At 34.4% G+C, this 15,849-nt stretch overlaps 3 protein-coding genes across 4 annotated transcripts; 2 read left to right on the top strand and 1 right to left on the bottom strand.

Annotated features, from left to right (window-relative positions):
* Positions 1-3,015: 3,015 nt before the first annotated feature.
* Positions 3,016-6,820, bottom strand: LOC111302990 (eukaryotic initiation factor 4A-9-like). 2 transcript variants are annotated; one of them, XM_022898940.2, is made up of 5 exons: positions 6,526-6,820; positions 5,494-5,563; positions 5,268-5,374; positions 4,737-5,167; positions 3,016-3,805 (listed from the first exon to the last, which is right to left on the bottom strand). In XM_022898940.2, exons 2-5 carry the CDS (start codon positions 5,559-5,561, stop codon positions 3,170-3,172), a joined length of 1,242 nt encoding a protein of 413 aa, XP_022754675.1. In that variant the 5' UTR covers positions 5,562-5,563; positions 6,526-6,820; the 3' UTR covers positions 3,016-3,169. The 2 variants fall into 2 exon arrangements, with proteins under 2 accessions (XP_022754675.1, XP_089598137.1); XM_089742011.1 differs by lacking the exons at positions 5,268-5,374; positions 6,526-6,820 and having other exon boundaries at positions 5,494-5,556.
* A 1,112-nt stretch (positions 6,821-7,932) lies between these two features.
* LOC111302989 (eukaryotic initiation factor 4A-15) lies at positions 7,933-10,948 on the top strand. The gene is made up of 5 exons (XM_022898939.2): positions 7,933-8,051; positions 8,618-8,684; positions 8,871-8,977; positions 9,289-9,719; positions 9,984-10,948. Exons 2-5 carry the CDS (start codon positions 8,620-8,622, stop codon positions 10,617-10,619), a joined length of 1,239 nt encoding a protein of 412 aa, XP_022754674.1. The 5' UTR covers positions 7,933-8,051; positions 8,618-8,619; the 3' UTR covers positions 10,620-10,948.
* Positions 10,949-12,798: 1,850 nt separating this feature from the next.
* LOC111304120 (uncharacterized) lies at positions 12,799-13,454 on the top strand. The gene has a single exon (XM_022900635.2). The coding sequence runs from the start codon at positions 12,947-12,949 to the stop codon at positions 13,310-13,312; it is 366 nt and encodes a 121-aa protein (XP_022756370.1). The 5' UTR covers positions 12,799-12,946; the 3' UTR covers positions 13,313-13,454.
* The last annotated feature ends 2,395 nt before the right edge of the window (positions 13,455-15,849 follow it).

Genomic DNA, 15,849 nt, shown 5'->3' with positions numbered 1-15,849 from the left:
AAAAAAAGATGAGAAGAGTCAGCTAGGATCAGCCAATGAGAGCTCAACACAACCTCATGAACGCATGAAATGGCAAAGATCCAATCCGCCGCTAAAGCAGCTTAAAGTATATATGCTTTATATTAATTAAACATAGATAATTATGTAAAGAATCACTGATAATGTTCGACCAATCACTCCAAATGCGTGGTTGGTTCGCTGGGACGTCATGCCTTTTCTACATTCCTTATTGCGTAGTATTATAATCTCCATTAGATTTGATATATACTTGCGTAAAGTGCCAACAAGCATTGATAATCTTAATTAATTAATTAATTAATTAATTAATTACATGCCATTTTTTCCCCAAATCATGCATGCTTCCCGTTTAATGTAATGATGCAAATCACGTTGATCCAATAGCATAATCCTAATTAAGATCATAATCAGATCATAAATCTATGTATGAATTAATATATGCATATCATATGATACTATTTGAAAAATAAAGAGTATACCCATTTCTCAATTAAACAAATGTAAAAGGAGTCATGTAATGGAGAATAATCTGATTAATTTATTGTACTTGGAATGAGGACATATGTTGGGTACAACAAAAGAATTATAAAATTTTCCCATTATGGAAGTGGGGTATTTGTTGTTTGTGGTCTGAACTTTCCCTTTCAAGAGTGGAAGATGAGAGAGGCGGTTGCCATACATGTGGTTATTCCCTTTTCCCGGCTACTTTGAAAGAAAAAAAAAAAAATCAATCTGTTCAAAAGAGGGCACACCATCCACCACCCCAACCCCAACTCCAACTCCAACTTGCTTCTACAATTATGATAAGCATCTTCTTCTTCTTCTGTTATATCGCATATACATGCACGGTTAAGGGCTAAGGCCTTTCTCTTTTCCTGTCTTTTATGTGGTAACCCCAATCGCAGGTCAAGGAGCATGTTATAGGATTATCATATCTTTTCTGACACTTTCGGCAAGTAGCTAGAGATTGGGTCTATCTGTGTGGGTTCCAAGTGGCAACTTAGGGCAAGCTCGACCCTACTGGCTCGGACCAGCCATGAGTTTATTGCTTTGCATTTGCGTTTGCAACTCCTAGCACAATCTATTCCCCATCCTAAATGATTCCATCCTTTCCATGGAAGTCCAAGAAATAGAAAAAGACAAAAGTTGCATTCAGAAAAGCAACAAATCAGTAATGTGAAACCAGGAGCTGTCCTAAATGGTGTCCAATCAAGAATCACCTATCTATCTAATAATTATTATCCACTTACCATAATTCCATTTTCTTTTTCTTTTTCTTTTTCTTTTTTCTTGGTCACATGTCTTGAGGAGAAAGACAAAGTTTCAAGCATATTCTATAATCTTTCAAATGTAACAAATTTCAATATTACATATATCATATCTCAATAATATATATGAGAACTTTATTCAAATTCCCACCTAAGGATGCGTTTGTAAAGGATGATAATCTTGATTATATATTTAATTTGGAACAAAAATAAAGATCTTTATTCATTTGTTCTGAATTTGTAAACATTTTAGCAATGAGTAATGTATGTTAACACCAAATCCATAAAATATTACTTAGAATATATGAATATCCCATTGATCTACTGCTATTAGCTATATGAATCGTTTTGAGAATTAGTTTCTAAATATGATCTTTAATATCTTAGAGTTTTTTTTATACTTAAGGTTGTTAAAATTTAAACATTAATTATGAAAACTAAAAGTTTAACACTCTATCAATAAATCAAGTGATTATTGATCAGTATTTTAGAGTTAAATAAGAGTATTGAAAAAAAATTCATTAATGCTAAACTAGTCTAATTAACTTACATGCAAGTTGTGGTGAGAAAAAAATCAAAAAAATTAAAAATTGATTTGAAATATTAATATTCGACTCGAATCAAATCGATTTTTTTCATTTGATTTGGATTAAATTTGGATATTAAATATATACATATATTATGTTTGAACTGAAAAATAAAAAATTGAAAAAAAATCGAATCGAACCGATTTATATATTTTTGTTAACTTATATATTTTTAAAATTTTTATAAAATATATATAATTATTTTATACCTAAATCTATCTAAATAAATTAAAAATTATATTAAAATAATTTATAGAAAACAAAAAAAAAAATAAATTTAAAAAATTGATAAATCAAACTGGACCAATAGAATTTAGGTTAATTGGATTATATGAAAATTCAATTCGGATTAAGATCGAATTTTAAAAATTTATAATTTTATGTATTATTCAAAAAAAATTAAACTTAATTTAATTTAATCTAAACCTTTATCACTCCTACCTGTAAGACTGTCCAAAGGACAAATTTAATAGCAGCAGCTATTAAGAAATGTAATTAGAATTCTTACTTTTAATAATTAAAATTTAAAATTTGATAATTTTAAATATAAAAAAATATAACCATTATATATAGAAGGATGGAGACAATCGAGTTTCTTCCCAAGAAAAATGTGGAGTATCTTAATTTTTTTTTTCCTTGGTTAAAATGTGTATGAGATTTTTAAATTACAAATACTAAAAGAGATACGGGCAATGTGGATTGCGGTGGACCATGAACTTCCATGATATTAAAACAGAGGGAATGAGAACCATTTTGTGTGTCGACGACAGCTCAATGTTAAGCATGTGATGATTCAGGGTTGGATCAGATGCATGTGCTTCTTCCGCATGCTTCTCTTACTTTATATCACGAATGGATCCGATTGATTTAGAGGGGCGGCACAACATCTTCCCATGCATGAACCCAAACAAACTCTTTTACAATTTGTTCTAAGATTTTCCCTTAAAAAAAAAAAAAAGAAAAAAGAAACATTGTAGCTGAAAAGAGCATTTACAGAGATGTGGATTGTGATCTCCCTATTCTTGTCTTTTGTTTTATGGAGAAAGAAATTGGGGAAATAAAACACATTCATCTCTGTTTTTAATCAAAAATTTGTCTCGGAATATAACGATAATTAAACAAGATTTTCCCAAAAACTCAGGAGACCAAAAAGAGAAATAAACAAAAAAGATAATGGCTAATTATAACAACAACAATGATTATAATGAAGTCAAAAATAGCAAACCCAGTTCAATATTTTCCCCTAACTAAAACAAACAGACATCTTTTCTCATGTGTATAAAAATGGAGGCCCAATCAGATCAAATCCGCAACATTTGCAGGAAGCTCCTCAATCATTACATTGTAGAACTTCTGAATGTCAGCAAGCATCCTTTCATCATCTCGCGTTACAAAGTTGATTGCAACACCCTTCCTCCCAAATCTTCCACCTCGACCAATGCGGTGAAGATAGTTCTCTGGTTGAGTCGGCAAATCATAGTTAATAACCAAGGAGACCTGTTGGACATCAATCCCTCGAGCCAAGAGATCAGTGGTGATTAGCACACGAGAAGATCCTGAACGAAACTCCCGCATGATAATGTCTCTTGTGTTCTGGTCCATGTCTCCATGGGTGGCAGAGACTGTGTGATCACGGCTCCGCATTTTGTCGGTAAGCCAATCAACTTTGCGTCTGGTGTTAACAAAGATCACACTCTGAGTGATGGCCAGAGTTTCATAGAGATCACAAAGTGTGTCAAGCTTCCACTCCTCCTTGTCAACATTAACATAAAACTGCTTAATACCTTCAAGGGTGAGCTCATCACGCTTTACTAGAATTCTGACAGGTTTGTTCATAAACTTCCGTGTAATCTCAAGAGCCTCAGGTGGCATTGTTGCGGAAAATACACCAACTTGTATTTTCCCAGGGAGTTGCTGGAAGATATCATAGATCTGAATAAGAAGGCATTAGGGTTAATCAATCACGAAAGTTATATTAATAGTGAGAAGTAAAGGCCATCTAGAAGCGAATAGACAGACAGCGTATACATATATATAGTTGATGACAATGCCAAGTAGAATGGACATGTTTACTCTTCCAGAAGCAAATAATAATAATAAGAGATCTTGGTGAGTGGGGCTTAAAGTTAGGTAATAATTTTGGAGCAAAGCATAAGACAGTAATAAATCATTCTCAGACATAAGGGAATTTGAATCTCCAAGGCTTATAAAAAATTTCCAGACACAAATTACGAATCCAAACATAACTGCTATAAAATAATTCCAAAAAGCATACAAAGTAGTGCATACAGCATAATCACACATAATACTATATCTTCATCGTCATACAAGAAAAGAGAAAAGTCTATGACTGACTACTGTTTGGAATATCTTAACCTCATCTCTAAGATATGCAATCTAGCAAAGATCACCAGAAGAGACTCAACATCTTCCTAGAGCTATAAAGTATCCCATGGATATTTAAGCATACACTGCCAACTTTCCTTTGGTTTCACTTGCCAAATCTGTTGGTAAAAACCTAGGTACTTGCTGAAATGTATTGTTATAGAATCATCATCATCAAATTAGTAGAATAAACATTGTCAACAATATATTAACTATTAATACTACCAGTTCTCAACATGTCTTCTAATACAGAAGGTCATAGTCTCCTAGATTTCATCCTCTTCTTCATTTTAAGCAAGACCCTTACCATCTTTTATATTCCTAGTTGAATTGATTATGAAGCATATAGCCGTAGTTTATTGGTAAAGTGTTATCATCGTCATGATCATCATCATTACAACAAGAAACTCTTGTCAACAAATGGTTACACTTAACCATTATGCTCAACCATTACTACTATCGAAGGCAAAATACTGACCTGATCTTTAAAACCCCGAGAGAGCATTTCATCAGCCTCATCCAGGACAAACATCCTAATAGAATCTGCATGAAGGGATTGCCTGCGAAGCATGTCAAAGACACGACCAGGAGTACCAACAACAACATGAACACCAGCAGCAAGGATCCTTTGATCCTCTCGAACACTGGTTCCACCGACACATGCATGAACCTTTACATACAAATAATCACCTAGAGCACGCATGACTTTCTCAATCTGTTGTGCAAGCTCTCTAGTCGGAGCAAGAACCAAAGCTTGACATTGTAATAAATCATAATCCAGCTGTTGCAAGATCCCAGAGCAGAATGTTGCCGTTTTACCAGTACCAGACTGTGCTTGCTGAATTACATCTAGACCTTTGCAGAAGGGCACAATTCCCCTTTGTTGAATTGCAGAGGGCTTCTCAAAACCTGTGTGGAAGAATTATGACATAAATTTGGGCCCTCAGCATAAGCTTTGTTTTTTGTTAAACAATAGAGAGGCCAAATGACTAGAAAAGAATAAGATTACCATAAGCATAGATGCCTCTTAGGAGGTTTTCTTTTAAACCCATTTTATCAAAGCTCTCATAGACCTCATCATAAGTAGTAAAGAACTCTTTTCCGTCATCAGAAAGGCTATAATCATGAGCCAATATAAGACATATAATCATGAGCCAATATAAGACAAATCTGGCACAATTAACACATGACTAAGAATTAATGACATAAAAATTGGAGGTGAATGTAAAACTTACAACTCATTCATTTTGCTGTCATATTGACGAGAGTCATACTGTGATCCGTCAGGTGCAAGTCCAGCCATGACTGTAACCAGTAACAATAAATAACAAAAACACATCACATAAGAGATGGTAAGATATCTATAACAGAGCCATACAACCAATATAAGATTTCACATCTCCCAACTCTATCAATGCAGTGCCATATGCATAAGAGAGCAACATATAAATAACTTCCCACAACTAAAACGGCATTTTCGAAAACAAACGAGAATCTCTATTTGATATAAATGTTCAGGTGCAAGCATACCAATTTTATTCAGGGATAAAATCTTATGCAAAATATACAAGCCGTTTCCTTATACTCCAGAATGACCCATTTATACAATGATGATGTGTTTTAGTGCTTAAGAAATGTTCATAGAGAAGTTTACATACACGGAATGGTGGAAATATAAGGAACCTAACAAGTAAAGCATTTTAGAGAATGAAAGAGCAGATAATTAAGTCCTGAAATCTTTAAATACGAAGCAGTTAATACAGAGTGAATGTAACAGATGGAACATAAATTTTCAAAATTTTAGCAACGTAAATTCTCTTAGAAAAATAAAGTAAAACTCTTAAGCAATCGAATCTAAACCAAATATAGGCAACCTATCATATATATTAAGCATGCTATAAAAATTTTAAAAATAATACAAAACTAATTAATCCATCATGCAATTTTGTCAGTGAAGTAGAATCCTGATGAATCTCCCTAACCACTGATTTTTAAACATAATCAACAATAATTGTAAATAAACAGAACTCAAAAACACTGATCACAACAATTACCAAACCATAATGTAACAAAACCAACCAAACAGCGCCTCACGTTATACATATTTGTAATTAATCAAACGACAGATTCTTTTAGGCCACAACATCAAAAGACAGATTAGTGTTATAAATTAAACAAAAAAATACACGATTTATTAATAAAAAAAAGACTCGAGAAGAGAAAAAAGCAAAGAGCGCAAATAACAGAAGCAGAGACTCGAAGATCACCTGTTTGGTTTAATTCTCTTTTTTTCCGAAATTAAACTGAAACAAGAAACTGAAAATTTTAAGGTTAGAGGTTTTCGAAGAAAAACTCGAATCGGATTTGAAGAACGGTTCTTCTTGGACAAGAACAGCAGTTTGCGTGTGAAGTTTTGGAGCTATCGAGTTAGCGAAGAATCGGAGAAGCAAACGTGCTTATATGCGACAAATTACAAATTTATTTTTTATTTTATTATTCCCAGTTGTTTTTGGTTTGGAACATTAAATTTGACATAAATTCGAAAATCGAAACTTATGTGGGAGAGTTTTGTTTTACTGGAGTCGGTTGTATGTATATGATTTGTAATGCCCGTTGAGATTACGCCACGTAATGAATTGTACGAACGTGCGGTGATTATTCTTTGAAATGACGGTTTACAATTGTTGGATTAGCAATGCATGCCACGTGGAGTGCTTGGTAATGAAATTGCTCCTTCCTTTATTTACCTTAAAGTAGCTGGCTGATTGGCCTGCTATGCATGTTTGGGTTGGGCCGCCAAATGGCCTATGATAAAGCATTTTCAGTTTATTCTTTTTTTTTTTGTTTTTAATATACAAAAAGTAAATTTATATATATTTATGTAATTCATCGTACTTGGATAAAGTAGTCAATACCATAGTAGCGTATCTTTTTTATTTTTATTCTGGTACTAACGTGCACTGATGCCGACATATTTTCATGTATCGTTTTAAATTTATCGGTATTTTTGCAATTTTTCTTCATGTATAACTCATTTTCAAATTTTTTTAATAAAATATTATCTTATTTTCACATAAGAATACATCTTCATTACATATATGTATATGTTTACATGCAAATATAAATATGAAAAATTATAAATACTTAATATCCATAATTTTTAAATATCAAATAAATAAAATAAATATAAAAATATTAGAAAAACATAATAAATGATTAATAAACAAGTTAATAGCCTAATTTAATAAATAGATTTTATTTTTGAATGAAATTATAAAATAATGAAAATGATCATGACAAAATATTAGATATTAATTAAATAAATAAAAAGATTAGAAATAAAGCAAATCTTATATGGATCAATATGGTTCAAAATAATCGATAGTAGACCCAAAAAAATATTTTATACTACCACTAATTTATTTAAGAATCCCATTCTCATGATTTCATGTGCACATTTTTCTTACAAGTTTACCGTATTGGGGTTTTTTTTTTTAAAGGAAAATATAGCAGGTTTGTTTTTTATTTGGATAGCATATTAAAAATAAAATCAAAACGACGCCGCAGAATGGCTGCAAAGGGGTAAAATCGTGAAAACGGAAAAGGAAAGGTGGTATGATGAGTCTCTTTTTCTTTTAGTCTCCCTAGTCTCTGTCCATCTAGTCTCTCTCTCTGCCTTCTATTTCTTGCATTACATCCTGATACAGAGAGATCCGAGGGGTTCGAGCCAAAACCCTAACCCTAAGATATCACCTACAGCTCTCTAGCTTCTCTCAATCATATTCATTATCAGGTAATTTTTCCTTTTTTGCTATCGTTATTTTTATTGCAGTATTTGCTTAGTATGATAAGTTTTTTCTTTTTTATTCTGTTATTATGTTTTGCTTGAAGAATCAACGTGTAAGAATGGAAACCGACTTGTTTTTGTTGTTTTGGACATCGGTTTTGCTTTAATCCGACAGATCTTCAGTTTGGTACTTGGATTGTTCTTCGCTGAATTATTGCAGCCTGTTCATCAAAATATACTTCAAATGCTTAAATTGGTTGTCTTGCTTGTGCAATTGTGATTCTCTACCTTTACTTCACACATATATTATACAGGTTTTAAGTATAATGGATTAAGGATAAGCACGACTGTCTTTTGTATCGTAAACAATCATAGACCTTATTAGCATTTAGCACAATGAAGAAATACAAGATAGGTGAACTTGTTGTGGTGCCTTGGTGAATTTTTCTAATTAAGAATAAACTCAATTGTCCTCTTCCTGATGCTTGGATCTTGCTGGCGAGAACGCTACATGAAATAGACATGGAATTTTTAATTTTGTATGACTTATTTATATGGGTTGCCCCTTGCAGACATGGCTGCTGCAGCACCAGAGGGATCTCAATTTGATGCTCGCCAGTATGATGCTAGAATGAATGAGTAAGTTTCCTATTTCCTTGTATTATTTCTAGTTATTTAAGCTTTCAGACTCATTGGTGGTAGCACCATGGTTGTTATGTTTCTTCATGGTTTATATGATTATTTAGCTTCTGCATTTATAGTTTGCTAAGCTTCAGATTTTGTGAGAGGAATCTAAGGCTTGGTTTGGTAAACTGATATGAGCAGACTTGAAGCCGATGGCCAAGATTTCTTTACTACATACGATGAGGTTTATGACACTTTTGATGCAATGGGATTGCAAGAGAATCTTCTTAGGGGCATTTATGCTTATGGTAAGTTGGATCCTACTACTTTGTTAATCAAAACTTCAAAGAGGGAAGAGAGTGATACTCTGATGATTTGCTGTGTCTGGTAGCAATGTTATAACTAATTAGGCCTTGCAAGTGATTCAAATTCAATTAGTTTGTTGCCAGTTTGGGTTTTAGCTCATATTTATGTTCTATTAAGATCCTATGATTTGCCATAGTGAAAATGCGGACTTTAATGTTCTAGCAACAGCTTCATTTATTTTTATTGTCCAAGAATTTACTCCTTTACATGGCTAGTGTGAAAGATGATTGCTAGGTCAAAATTTTCTTTGAAGGTTTTGAGAAGCCATCTGCAATTCAGCAAAGGGGGATTGTACCATTCTGCAAGGGACTTGATGTAATTCAACAAGCACAGTCTGGAACAGGAAAAACGGCAACCTTTTGCTCTGGAATTCTACAGCAACTTGACTACAGCTTAATTCAGTGCCAAGCATTGGTCCTTGCACCAACTCGAGAATTAGCACAACAAATTGAGAAGGTTATGCGGGCATTAGGTGACTACCTTGGTGTTAAGGTTCATGCTTGTGTAGGTGGGACCATTGTTCGTGAAGATCAACGGATTCTCTCAAGTGGGGTTCATGTGGTTGTTGGTACACCTGGCCGTGTGTTTGACATGTTAAGGAGGCAATCTCTCCGCCCTGATAACATAAAGATGTTTGTGTTGGATGAAGCAGATGAAATGCTCTCACGAGGTTTTAAGGATCAGGTCCATTTTTCACTTATAAGCTTTATGTATATTTTTTTTCTTATGCTTTGCCTAGAAGATGATGGCTTTGGTTGTAAAGCTAATTATTGGATATAATGAACATTTAAGCAGGTTTTTACATGTTCGTGCTTAAGAACCAATTAACATTCAAAAATGTATGTAGGAATTGTGAAAATTTTTTGATTGGTATTTTTCAAGCTTTTGCTGTGATTCTCTGTTTTTTGGTTTGTTGTTTTATTGACTTCTGCTATTTGTATGTTCCAGATCTATGATATTTTCCAGTTACTGCCACCACAAATTCAAGTAGGGGTTTTCTCTGCTACAATGCCTCCTGAAGCCCTTGAGATCACAAGGAAGTTTATGAACAAACCTGTCAGGATTCTGGTGAAACGTGATGAGCTTACCCTTGAGGGTATCAAGCAATTTTATGTCAATGTTGAGAAGGAGGAATGGAAGCTTGAGACGCTTTGTGATCTCTATGAGACCTTGGCAATCACCCAAAGTGTCATTTTTGTGAATACTAGGCGTAAGGTAGATTGGCTTACAGACAAGATGCGGAGTCGTGACCATACAGTGTCTGCTACCCATGGAGATATGGACCAAAATACAAGGGACATCATCATGAGAGAATTCCGATCTGGATCCTCTCGTGTACTTATCACCACTGATCTCTTGGCTCGTGGTATTGATGTTCAGCAAGTCTCTCTTGTGATCAATTATGATCTCCCAACACAACCAGAGAACTACCTTCATCGAATTGGTCGTAGTGGAAGATTTGGGAGAAAAGGTGTTGCCATCAACTTTGTGACCAGGGATGATGAAAGGATGCTATTTGACATCCAGAAGTTTTACAATGTTGTTGTGGAGGAGCTTCCATCAAATGTTGCTGATCTTATTTGATGCTGTTTTGAGTTGGCTGGGTAAATGGCTCCTTGGAAATGACAAGTATTAGTGGTCTGTTGCCCTTACAGCTGGAAGAGATTTTTGTTCCTGCAGAATGAGATGGGTTCCCTTTACCATTTAGCATCTGATGTTCAAATTTTGATTTGGTGTCTAAGTAAGAAAAGTATGTAGCATTGTTCTAGTTTTATTCTAAATCTTGTTGCTTTATCTGTGTTTTTATTTTTCTACTCTAGTTTCTGTATTTGAGAGTATTATGTAGAGTGGGAGCGTGATTATTTTAGAACATTGGACTCGGATTTTTATTGATATGGTGGTAAGTTAATTCATTTTCGCTCTCTAGCTACTGAATTGGCATGATTGTTTGAGAGTTTTGGTCTGATCTAGAGGTTCTATTCATCTAGGCTTGGCCCGTGGTGTTTAGCATTCTTTCAGATACGGAAATTGTGCTGATCTCTGCTGAAGCAAGACCTAATGACAAATTCTGAGGGGGTGAGGCTGTCTGGCTCCCTTGGTCTCAAAATCGTTTCTTGGGTTCAATTTTTCTGAAACACGCTAGTGAGTGAACGGTGAACATGATCCAGGGAATCCTCTCTGCCTCTAGAGGCTGCGGAAGTGCTTTACAGCTATGGTAAGATAATGTGATCTATCTATTTGAGGCAAATAGATACTCTTTGGTTGGAAAGTCTATCTGAGCAACGAGTGCTTAAGATATTGGTTGAACTATTTCTTGGTCATCCTCATCCGTTTTAGAGCCTTTGCTAAAATCCTGGGCTGTCTGGCCTACTGACTTTTTAGCTTTTCGCCCATATAATGTGGTTAGCACTTAGCTTCTCCACTTCCACCGAGCAAAAGCCTCTCGTCCTACAATTACGTTAAAGTTGATAACTTTTGTGGAGCCAGGCCCCTGATGCAGCTTATCACTATCGATGATTAAAGCCACTGCCCGTAGGGTAAACCGCGGATAAGAAGTGTTCCAAAGCATATAAAAAGGATGATGCCACTAACTTTAATGCTCCTCCAAGAAAAAAGTGCTGGCCTTTCCTTTGCTTAACTATTGGGTTTTAGGTTTGGGTATTGTATAACAAGGTTGCATTTAATATCAGAAAGGACTTCCAAAAAGACTTATGAAAGCATTTTGGGACCCCAAATGCATGCGAGTTATGCCTAAATTTCTCATGTCAAGCTTTCAACGAGTAAGAAAAAAGAATGAAGTTGAGTTTTTGGACTGCTTCAAAGGGTATTGAGTTTGGGAGAAATTATTTTCAAAGCCAACGTGATGGATTAGTGAGCTGGTTTTGGTTTGAGAAACAAGCGACATAAAAACAACAACAGGTTGGCTGTTGGTTTCGGGTTGTTAGAGGTGATTTTTGTTATTTGTGGTTTTTTAATCAGTTGATCTTAGTTATTGATGGAACAGACAAACGCAAAAATAGTTGAATGAAAGGCACAGTTTAACAGTAACTTTCAGTTTCAGTCTCTGTTATACTCACGTTATGCAGGGCTATTACCAGTTACTAGTAGTAAATAAAATGCAGAAACAGAGTATTGGACTTTAAGTCTCTAACTGTCAAATCTCTCCTGAAACATACCTGAAAAAAATTTAGACCTGTCTAAAAAACGGATATGAACATGATGATTCTACAGGGAAACAAAAAAAATGAAAATAATATGCTTTAAAATTTTAATAAAATTTATATATATGAATCTAATAACTTAGCCATATAAATTATGATATATTCATATTATATACGCATTTCATATAAAATAAATATGATTCAATGGTACGAGTCTTCAAAAAATACTAGACTCCCATAATGCAGGGCAAGGACATTGACCATCAAAGGACCTTTAGTTATTTTAAATTTAAAACGAGCAAAAGAGAAAGGTAAAGCTCGTTGAGCAATCAAAACGAGTTTTCTTTTTCAAAAAGATAATTTATAAGTAGTTACTGATTCACAGTATGACTGGTCAATGCAAATGTATAGTACCAAGGAGAACATAAATAACTGCCGTAGACAGCATGATTCCCGGTTAAACACGCCGTCTAGAATCAATTCCATGTCTCCCAAAGTCAGTCACAGGAGAGGAAAATGGGAAAGTTAATAGCAAATGTAACAAATAAAAAATAAAAAACCAACTTATATTAATCCAAGGTATAACTATTTTATCACCTCCATAGCTTTTCTATTCTTATGGTATCCCACAGTTTCTCCTACTCTTGTCCGTTCCTTATCTGTCAAGATCAAAGGAACTCAACTATCAAAACAACCCCCCCACCAGGCCACTGCCACCTTCACGATCTCTCTTGAGTCTGCCAAAATTCAATGGAAGATTACAACAGATCAAGATCGTATGTTAATGGGATGATGCAGCTGGATACCTACCATGGACCATCTAGGCCTTCAGCTTCTTATGATCTCAGGTGCTATAGTGCTTCCTGTACTCAGTCCCAGATGGCTGACAACTATAACACTGGAAACAACAGGGACTTCAAGTTGAAGAAAGGGAAAAGTACTTCTGGCTCATCTTCTTCAAAGTCGTGGAGCTTTGCTGACCCTGAATTCCAGAGGAAGAAAAGGGTTGCTAGCTACAAGATGTATAGTATGGAAGGTAGGGTCAAAGGGTCCTTGAGGAGGAGCTTTAGGTGGCTTAAAGATAAGTACACACAAGCTGTCTACGGGTGGTGGTGATTCTGGCAGTCGGGTCGGGCTCTTGTTTGTTGTTGTTCTTTTCTTTATGTTTTTCTTGCTTGTATTCAAGGTATGTGTGAAATAAAATTTCAATTTTTGTGTTAAAAGGGAGATTTTTTTTTATAAAACTGCAGTTTTATTACCTGGAAAAATTTTCCTGGGTGTATATTTACATATTAAATCCTTTCAAATTCTTGGTGGTATTATGATCAGAAGGCGTTGTCCACCTGATTTCCAGGGCTTTCTTATAGTTTTACTCTATATATTGTTGAATCATTGATGATTTCACCGGTTTGTTAACAAAAGGGGGTTCAATTTGGTAATTGACAATAATAACTGTCATTATTCACTAGGGACGGGAGGTTATTATTATTATTATTTTGTAGTTGAGGTTATCATGTTTGATTTCTGATTACTGAAATTTTTAACTTCAGCACTTTACTAACAGACCACATGGTAGATGACTAAGGGAGGTTATTTGAGTAACTTTCAGGATAGTCTTCTTCTGCAGCTCTTGTTCAAGGGAGTTTTAGGTGTTTTCTAGTACTATGATGTTAGGAGTTGCAGCATATCTGTGCATGGACTGTATGGTTTCCAGTTACACTTTCTTTATAAATCAGTTTATAGACTTTTATTACTAAGCAATAATGGAGTATTGATCCTTTGAATGTGCACCATTTATAACTTAATCACCATTTCCTGGGTTTAGACTGAAGTGCAATCTTTGTACCTAGGAAATGCTTATCAGGTGCCTTGCATTATATATTTCCTAATTTGTTTCTTTTCCTGCAATTTTTTAGAGGATAGCATTTAAGGGGTTCACCTGCTCGGGTACTTATCGCCCATGGTTTGTTGATCTTTTCCTTTTTGCTCTCTGCTAGTCTTCTCATGAAATTTCCTCCTCCTATGGTCACAATAGCAGCAACTATATTGTATATTTTTTTCCTCCACATGGGTACGTGGGGGCTTGATTAGTGCAGAGGAATATGGCTTTCATCTCAGCAATGTTTCATAAATTTCTTCCATGGTCGTGAAGGACCACTCTTGAGTTTTATCTTGTGGATTAACTTATGTACCTCAAACTTACTAGTATCAACTTATTACTGGCATTTAATGCTCTCTTGTTTTGGAAATCCCTGTAGTACATATTTGATTTCTTCTGGTTCAAGATTTGAGATACAACTTGCATGAAAGCGTAAAATTGCATTATATTTCTGTCATCTATCACAATTTCTTGATTGTCAGTTTCTTTAATGTATTTTCATTTGACTAACAGTGATCCTCCGAAATGTCTTCGTTTAAATTGCTTTCCTAGACTAGTTAAATGGATTTACAGAATCAATATTAGCGTGATTCAAAGACATATTTGAGGAAGGAAGAGGAAAGGTAGATTGTTTTCTGATGTCTTGCTTCTCTTTTTAAACTTGTATTCTTCTTCTGTCTTCTCTGCTTTCCTCTGCCTTCTGCTGTATAACTTTGATTTAGCTTAGTCATTGTGAAGCCATTAACAGCACATTATGGCGAACTTGCATCTGAGCTACCTTTTCTTCTAGAAATCAGAGCAGTTTGAACTGCCATTGAGTTGAAAAATCTTAATGGAAGGAGTGACATCCTGATGCTGAGATGTTATTTTTATTAGTTTTTCTGCTGCAGTTATGGTGAAGTCACTTGATTTCACTGTCTATGCCGGACGTTGCTATTCTTCAATGCTTTATTAGTTTTTACTCAAATCAATAACCCCAAATTTACTATCTAAACTACCACATGCTATTATCACTGGGATTTTCTTAAAGCTGCGTTTTTTTTTTTTTAATTTTTAATTTACCTTTGTATATGTATTCGATTAAAAAAAATATTATGCACATAAACTTTTTAAAATATACAATTATTAAATGTCAGCTTTAATACCATATCAATTGATTTAAAGTTCAATTGGCCTTAAAGCCATTACTTTATGATACATTTATATTTTTTATGCTTAAAACTGTCGAGATTTAAATTTTAATCATTTAAATTAAAATTTTAATATTTTATTAATGGATCATATTTTAACACGTGTTTGCATCTTTGAATTTGAGCATCCAATTACCATGTTGTGATACATCATTTTGATAAACTTCTCATTGCATATATAGCTCTAATTCGGCCAGTTCTGCAGGGAAGGAGCGCTTCCCATGCGCTTTGCCGACTAAACACATAAAAGTAGGGTTGAGCTAATGGTTAATTCTTGTAAAAATTGAATAATTGAATTAATCAACTTAATCTATTATACAAACAAAATCGATCAATGTATTTAAGGAAAACCAAAAAAATCAAACTGAATTTGGCATAATTTAAAAGCCACCAAAGAGTCAGTGCGGCACAGTTAAAGCCACTTTTTGGCTTCAATCACACCGATAATTCGTTTGGCATTCTTTCAATGTGGCACGGTCGAATAATTTCACTGCCTGCACCTTCAACTGGCAACTAGAGAGGGAACCCTCCAGTGGCCGATTGGGGGTGTTTTTTTTCTCGTTTTTATCCTCAACTGTTTTCAT

Source organism: Durio zibethinus, chromosome 13 (assembly GCF_047325235.1).
Source record: "Durio zibethinus cultivar Kanyao isolate XHJ-2024 chromosome 13, ASM4732523v1, whole genome shotgun sequence".
Lineage (NCBI taxonomy): Eukaryota > Viridiplantae > Streptophyta > Magnoliopsida > Malvales > Malvaceae > Durio > Durio zibethinus.
This window is presented reverse-complemented; position numbering and strand designations above follow the sequence as displayed.